The following is an 8,455-nucleotide window of genomic DNA, read 5'->3' as shown; positions in this document are numbered from 1 at the left end:
ACCAATAATGATATAGACCATACTGATGCCATACTGATCAGACCATACTGATATAGACATACTGATATAGACCAACTGATATAGACCATACTGATATAGACCATACTGATACAGACATACTGATATAGACCATACTGATACAGACCATACTGATATAGACCATACTGATATGACCATAATGATATAGACATACTGATACAGACCATACTGATACAGACCATACTGATATAGACCATACTGATAGACATACTGATACAGACCATATGATATAAGACCATAGATATAGACCATACTGGTACAGACCATACTATAAGACCATAATGATATAGACCATACTGATATAGACCATACTGATATAGACCATACTGATATAGACCATACTGATAATAGACCATACTGATATAGACCATACTGATATAGACCATACTGAATAGACCATACTGATAAGACCATACTGATACAGACCAACCATATAGACCATACTGATATAGACCATACTGATATAGACCATACTGATATAGACCACACTAGACCATACTGATATAGACCATACTGATATAGACCTAACACTAGACCATACTGATATAGACCATACTGATATAGACCATACTGATATAGACCATACTGATACAGACCATACTGATATAGACCATACTGATATAGACCATACTGATATAGACCATACTGATATAGACCATACTGATATAGACCATACTGATATAGACCATACTGATACAGACCATACTGATACAGACCATACTGATATAGACCATACTGATACAGACCATACTGATATAGACCTAACACTACACCATACTGATATAGACCATACTGATACAGACCATACTGATACAGACCATACTGATATAGACCATACTGATATAGACCATACTGATACAGACCATACTGATATAGACCATACTGATACAGACCATACTGATATAGACCATACTGATACAGACCATACTGATACAGACCATACTGATACAGACCATACTGAAATAGACCATACTGATATAGACCATACTGATACAGACCATACTGATACAGACCATACTGATATAGACCATACTGATACAGACCATACTGATACAGACCATACTGATATAGACCATACTGATACAGACCATACTGATACAGACCATACTGATATAGACCATACTGATACAGACCATACTGATATAGACCATACTGATATAGACCATACTGATATAGACCATACTGATATAGACCATACTGATACAGACCATACTGATACAGACCATACTGATATAGACCATACTGATACAGACCATACTGATATAGACCATACTGATATAGACCATACTGATATAGACCATACTGATACAGACCATACTGATATAGACCATACTGATATAGACCATACTGATACAGACCATACTGATATAGACCATACTGATACACTGAGACCCCTCTTCCTCTCATTTCCTCATCTATTTCCCCCCTCTTCTTTTTCCCTCTTCCTGTTAACTTGTTGTCTCTCTCTCTTGTGGTTTTGCGTTGTTGCGTCCCGGCGAGTTTTCCCAGAAGGCTTTGTGCCGCAGCACAGATGGGAGTAGGAACGTTCTGATATTTAATGGCATTTTCTCCTGCTCCACCTCAAACGCTGGCATCTCATTAGAAACTCTCCACATGGTTGTGTCAGCGAAAAGAGAGAGAGAGAGAGAGAGAGAGAGAGAGAGAGAGAGAGAGAGAGAGAGAGAGAGAGAGAGAGAGCGAGAGAGAGAGAGAGAGAGAGAGAGAGAGAGAGAGAGAGAGAGAGAGAGAGACAGAGACAGAGAGAGAGAGAGAGAGAGACAGAGAGAGACAGAGAGAGACAGAGAGAGAGAGAGAGAGAGAGAGAGACAGAGAGAGAGAGAGAGAGAGAGAGAGACAGAGACAGAGAGAGAGAGAGACAGAGAGAGAGAGAGACAGAGACAGAGACAGAGAGAGAGAGAGAGAGAGAGAGAGAGAGAGAGACAGAGACAGAGACAGAGACAGAGAGAGAGAGAGAGAGAGAGAGAGAGAGAGAGAGAGAGAGAGTTAGAGAGAGAGTTAGAGAGAGAGTTAGAGAGAGAGAGAGAGATAGATAGAGAGAGAGAGAGGGAGAGAGTGAGAGAGACAGAGACAGAGAGAGAGAGACAGAGAGATAGAGTGAGAGACAGAGATAGAGATAGAGAGAGAGAGGGTGTCAATGAAAGATAGGACCTTACTCCTCCTCCCTCCATCCTTCATTCTCCCCCTTCCTCCTCTCCTCTTCCTCTTCCTCCCTACATCCTTACATCTCTCCTCCTCCTCCTCCTCCCTATATCCTTACATCTCTCCTCTCTTCCTCCTCCTCCCTACATCCTTACCTCTCTCCTCCTCCCCTCTCCTCCTCCTCCCTACATCCTTACCTCTCTCCTCCTCTCCTCCTTCTCCTCCTCCCTACATCCTTACCTCTCTCCTCCTCCTCCCTACACCCTTACCTCTCTCCTCCTCCCTACATCCTTACCTCTCTCCTCCTCCTCCTCCTCCCTATATCCTTACCTCTCTCCTCCTCCTCCTCCTCCTCCCTACATCCTTACCTCTCTCCGCATCTCCCCTCTCCTCCTCCTCCCTACATCCTTACCTCTCTCCTCCTCCTCCCTACATCCTTACCTCTTTCCTCCTCTCCTCCTCCTCCTCCTCCCTACATCCTTACCTCTCTCCTCCTCTCCTCCTCCTCCCTACATCCTTACCTCTCTCCTCCTCCTCCCTACATCCTTACCTCTCTCCTCCTCCTCCCTACATCCTTACCTCTCTCCTCCTCCTCCCTACATCCTTACCTCTCTCCTCCTCCTCCCTACATCCTTACCTCTCTCCTCCTCCTCCCTACATCCTTACCTCTCTCCTCCTCCTCCCTACATCCTTACCTCTCTCCTCCTCCTCCCTACATCCTTACCTCTCTCCTCCTCCTCTCTACATCCTTACCTCTCTCCTCCTCTCCTCTCTCCTCCCTACATCCTTACCTCTCTCCTCCTCCCCTCTCCTCCTCCTCCCTACATCCTTACCTCTCTCCTCCTTCTCCTCCTCCCTACATCCTTACCTCTCTCCTCCTCCTCCCTACATCCTTACCTCTCTCCTCCTCCTCCCTACATCCTTACCTCTCTCCTCCTCCTCCCTACATCCTTACCTCTCTCCTCCTCCTCCCTACATCCTTACCTCTCTCCTCCTCCTCCCTACATCCTTACCTCTCTCCTCCTCCTCTCTACATCCTTACCTCTCTCCTCCTCTCCTCTCTCCTCCCCTCCTCCTCCCTACATCCTTACCTCTCTCCTCCTCCTCCCTACATCCTTACCTCTCTCCTCCTCCTCCCTACATCCTTACCTCTCTCCTCCTCTCACCATCCTCCCCTCCTCTCCCTCCCTCCCTCCCTCTACCCCTCCCCTCCCTCATTCCCTCCCTCTACCCCTCCTCCCTCCCTCCCTCCCTCCTCTCCATCTCACCATCCGTCCACTCCTTGTTTCTGGAGCTCTGAGATGCCGAAGGACAGCGCTCCCATGAAGTCGTTCCTGCTGGTCATGTCCCAGTCCCAGATCTCCACCGACAGACGACGGTCCTTATCAGAGTCCTTCAGGGGACTGTAGACCAGGGAGGAGAGGGGAGGGAGAAGGAAAGGGGAAGAGGGAGGGAGGGAGGGAGGGAGGGAGGGAGGGAGGGAGGGAGGGAGGGAGGGAGGGAGGGAGGGAGGGAGGGAGAGGGAGGGAGAAGGAAAGGGGAAGAGGGAGGGAGGGAGAAGGAAAGGGGAAGAGGGAGGGAGGGAGAAGGAGAGGGGGGAGGAGGAGAGGGAAGAGAGGGGAGGGAGGGAGAAGGAGAGGGGGAGGGAGAAGGAGAGGGAGGGAGGGAGAAGGAGAGGGGGTGGAAGAGAAGGAGAGGGGGTAGCAGGGAAGAGAGGGAGAAGGAGGGGGGAGAAGGAGAGGGGGAGGGAGGAGAGGGAGAAGGAGGGGGGAGAAGGAGAGGGAGGGCGAAGGAAAGGGAGAAGGAGGGGGGAGAAGGAGAGGGGGAGGGAGGAAGGGCGTAGAGAACACTCATTAAGTCATCCTCCATTAAGTCATCCTCTAGTCATTCTTTAACAAAGTGTAGAACTGTCTCTGTAAAGTTCAGAAATCTCTTTAACAAAGATAGTGTAAAGTTCAGAAGCCTCTTTAACAAAGATAGTGTAAAGTTCATAAGCCTTTTTAACAAAGATAGTGTAAATTTCAGAAGCCCTTTTTAACAAAGATAGTGTAAATTTCAGAAGCCCTTTTTAACAAAGATACTGTAAATTTCAGAAGCCCTTTTTAACAAAGATAGTGTAAAGCGTAGTGTCAACTGAACATACAATTTGAAAGTTTCATTCCAGGTAGGATTGAGGTTCCCCTTGATGGTCTTGGTCTTCTGCTTGGTGTCACTCTTGGGGTCGGGGATGAGTTTGAGCTTCACGTAGGGGTCAGACAGACCGTTTGGGTCCATAGGCACCAGGTTACAGGCTTCATGGACTGGAGAGGGGAGGAGAGGAGGGAGGAGAAGGGGAGAAAGACAAGGAGAAGGGAGAGAGGGAGGAAAGGAGGAGAGAGAGAGGATAAGGAGGGGGGAGAGGAGGGAGGGGGAGAGGGGAGGAGCAGGAGAGGGGAGGGAGGAGAAGGGAGAGAGGGAGGATAGGAGGAGGGAGAGAGAGATGATAGGGAGGAGGGAGAGGGAGGAGAGGGAGAGAGAGGGGAGAGGGAGGAGAGGGAGGAGAGGGAGTAAGGAGAGAGAGGAGAGGGAGGAAGGAGAGAGAGGAGAGAGACAATAGGTTAAGGAGCCTCCTGGACTAGAGAGATTAGCTGAATCAGGTGTGTTAGGAGCAAAACCCTGCACACTGATGTAAGGAGGTCAGAGTTGACCAGACCTGATCTAAGGAGGTCAGGGTTGACCAGACCTGATGTAGGAGGTCAGGGTTGACCAGACCTGATGTAGGAGGTCAACCAGACCTGATATAAGGAGGTCAGGGTTGACTAGACCTGATATAAGGAGGTCAGGGTTGACCAGACCTGATGTAAGGAGGTCAGAGTTGACCAGACCTGATCTAAGGAGGTCAGGGTTCACCAGACCTGATGTAAGGAGGTCAACCAGACCTGATATAAGGAGGTCAGGGTTGACCAGACCTGATATAAGGAGGTCAGGGTCAACCACACCTGATGTAAGGAGGTCAGGGTTGACTAGACCTGATATAAGGAGGTCAACCAGACCTGAGGTAAGGAGGTCAGGGTTGACTAGACCTGATATAAGGAGGTCAACCAGACCTGAGGTAAGGAGGTCAGGGTTGACTAGACCTGATATAAGGAGGTCAGGGGTGACCAGACCTGATATAAGGAGGTCAGGGTTGACTAGACCTGATATAAGGAGGTCAGGCTTGACCAGACCTGATATAAGGAGGTCAACCAGACCTGATGTAAGGAGGTCAACCAGACCTGATGTAAGGAGGTCAGGGTTGACTAGACCTGATATAAGGAGGTCAGGGTTGACCAGACCTGATGTAAGGAGGTCAACCAGACCTGATGTAAGGAGGTCAACCAGACCTGATATAAGGAGGTCAACCAGACCTGAGGTAAGGAGGTCAGGGTTGACTAGACCTGATATAAGGAGGTCAGGGTTGACCAGACCTGATATAAGGAGGTCAGGGTTGACCAGACCTGATATAAGGAGGTCAACCAGACCTGAGGTAAGGAGGTCAGGGTTGACTAGACCTGATATAAGGAGGTCAATCAGACCTGATATAAGGAGGTCAGGGTTCACCAGACCTGATGTAAGGAGGTCAGGGTCAACCAGACCTGAGGTAAGGAGGTCAGGGTTGACTAGACCTGATATAAGGAGGTCAGGGTCAACCAGACCTGATATAAGGAGGTCAACCAGACCTGATATAAGGAGGTCAGGGTTGACCAGACCTGATGTAAGGAGGTCAGGGTTGACCAGACCTGATGTAAGGAGGTCAGGGTTGACCAGACCTGATGTAAGGAGGTCAGGGTTGACTAGACCTGATATAAGGAGGTCAGGGTTGACCAGACCTGATATAAGGAGGTCAACCAGACCTGATGTAAGGAGGTCAACCAGACCTGATGTAAGGAGGTCAGGGTTGACCAGACCTGATATAAGGAGGTCAGGGTTGACCAGACCTGATATAAGGAGGTCAACCAGACCTGATGTAAGGAGGTCAGGGTTGACTAGACCTGATGTAAGGAGATCAGGGTTGACTAGACCTGATATAAGGAGGTCAGGGTTGACCAGACCTGATATAAGGAGGTCAACCAGACCTGATGTAAGGAGGTCAGGGTTGACTAGACCTGATGTAAGGAGGTCAGGGTTGACTAGACCTGATATAAGGAGGTCAGGGTTGACTAGACCTGATATAAGGAGGTCAGGGTTGACCAGACCTGATATAAGGAGGTCAACCAGACCTGATGTAAGGAGGTCAGGGTTGACCAGACCTGATATAAGGAGGTCAGGGTTGACTAGACCTGATGTAAGGAGGTCAGGGTTGACCAGACCTGATATAAGGAGGTCAGGGTTGACCAGACCTGATGTAAGGAGGTCAGGGTTGACCAGACCTGATGTAAGGAGGTCAGGGTTGACTAGACCTGATGTAAGGAGGTCAGGGTTCACCAGACCTGATGTAAGGAGGTCAGGGTCAACCAGACCTGATGTAAGGAGGTCAGGGTTGACTAGACCTGATGTAAGGAGGTCAGGGTTGACTAGACCTGATCTAAGGAGGTCAGGGTTCACCAGACCTGATGTAAGGAGGTCAGGGTCAACTAGACCTGATGTAAGGAGGTCAGGGTTGACTAGACCTGATCTAAGGAGGTCAGGGTTCACCAGACCTGATGTAAGGAGGTCAGGGTCAACCAGACCTGATGTAAGGAGGTCAGGGTTGACCAGACCTGATATAAGGAGGTCAGGGTTCACCAGACCTGATGTAAGGAGGTCAGGGTCAACTAGACCTGATGTAAGGAGGTCAGGGTTGACTAGACCTGATCTAAGGAGGTCAGGGTTCACCAGACCTGATGTAAGGAGGTCAGGGTCAACCAGACCTGATGTAAGGAGGTCAGGGTTGACCAGACCTGATATAAGGAGGTCAGGGTTGACCAGACCTGATATAAGGAGGTCAGGGTTGACTAGACCTGATATAAGGAGGTCAGGGTTGACCAGACCTGATATAAGGAGGTCAGGGTTGACTAGACCTGATATAAGGAGGTCAGGGTTGACTAGACCTGATATAAGGAGGTCAACCAGACCTGAGGTAAGGAGGTCAGGGTTGACTAGACCTGATGTAAGGAGGTCAGGGTTGACTAGACCTGATGTAAGGAGGTCAGGGTTGACTAGACCTGATATAAGGAGGTCAACCAGACCTGATATAAGGAGGTCAGGGTTGACCAGACCTGATGTAAGGAGGTCAGGGTTCACCAGACCTGATATAAGGAGGTCAACCAGACCTGATGTAAGGAGGTCAGGGTTGACCAGACCTGATAAAAGGAGGTCAGGGTTCACCAGACCTGATGTAAGGAGGTCAACCAGACCTGATATAAGGAGGTCAACCAGGCCTGATATAAGTAAAACATGTTGTCTTTAGTGTTATGAACGCCAAGAAACTTGAAGCTCTCGACCCGCTCCACTACAGCCCTGTCGACGTGGATGGAGGCGGACTCTCCCCTCTTTCTCCTGTAGTCCACGATCAGCTCCTTGGTCCTAAAGACGTCGAGGGATAGGTTGTTGTCCTGACATCACACTGTCTCTGACCTCCTCCCTATAGGCTGTCTCATCGTTGTCAGGTCTCTGACCTCCTCCCTATAGGCTGTCTCATCGTTGTCAGGTCTCTGACCTCCTCCCTATAGGCTGTCTCATCGTTGTCAGGTCTCTGTCCTCCTCCCTATAGGCTGTCTCATCGTTGTCAGGTCTCTGACCTCCTCCCTATAGGCTGTCTCATCGTTGTCAGGTCTCTGACCTCCTCCCTATAGGCCGTCTCATCGTTGTCAGGTCTCTGTCCTCCTCCCTATAGGCCGTCTCATCGTTGTCAGGTCTCTGACCTCCTCCCTATAGGCTGTCTCATCGTTGTCAGGTCTCTGACCTCCTCCCTATAGGCTGTCTCATCGTTGTCAGGTCTCTGACCTCCTCCCTATAGGCTGTCTCATCGTTGTCAGGTCTCTGACCTCCTCCCTATAGGCTGTCTCATCGTTGTCAGGTCTCTGACCTCCTCCCTATAGGCTGTCTCATCGTTGTCAGGTCTCTGTCCTCCTCCCTATAGGCCGTCTCATCGTTGTCAGGTCTCTGTCCTCCTCCCTATAGGCTGTCTCATCGTTGTCAGGTCTCTGACCTCCTCCCTATAGGCTGTCTCATCGTTGTCAGGTCTCTGTCCTCCTCCCTATAGGCTGTCTCATCGTTGTCAGGTCTCTGACCTCCTCCCTATAGGCTGTCTCATCGT

At 49.5% G+C, this 8,455-nt stretch overlaps 1 protein-coding gene across 1 annotated transcript in view; it reads right to left on the bottom strand.

Moving 5' to 3' along the window:
- Positions 1–3,467: 3,467 nt before the first annotated feature.
- The window catches only part of LOC120039507 (protein kinase C beta type-like), a gene marked incomplete at both ends in the record, with an annotated part of 27,013 nt that continues 22,025 nt past the window's right edge, over positions 3,468–8,455 (bottom strand). Inside the window, 2 exons of the mRNA XM_038984923.1 lie at positions 3,468–3,602; positions 4,343–4,499. Coding sequence (XP_038840851.1) covers positions 3,468–3,602; positions 4,343–4,499 — 292 coding nt within the window. The remainder of the gene's footprint in view (positions 3,603–4,342; positions 4,500–8,455) is intronic.

Source organism: Salvelinus namaycush, unplaced genomic scaffold (assembly GCF_016432855.1).
Source record: "Salvelinus namaycush isolate Seneca unplaced genomic scaffold, SaNama_1.0 Scaffold2761, whole genome shotgun sequence".
NCBI lineage: Eukaryota > Metazoa > Chordata > Actinopteri > Salmoniformes > Salmonidae > Salvelinus > Salvelinus namaycush.
The sequence above is the reverse complement of the archived record's forward strand: the minus strand, read 5'-3'. Positions and strand labels throughout refer to the sequence as shown.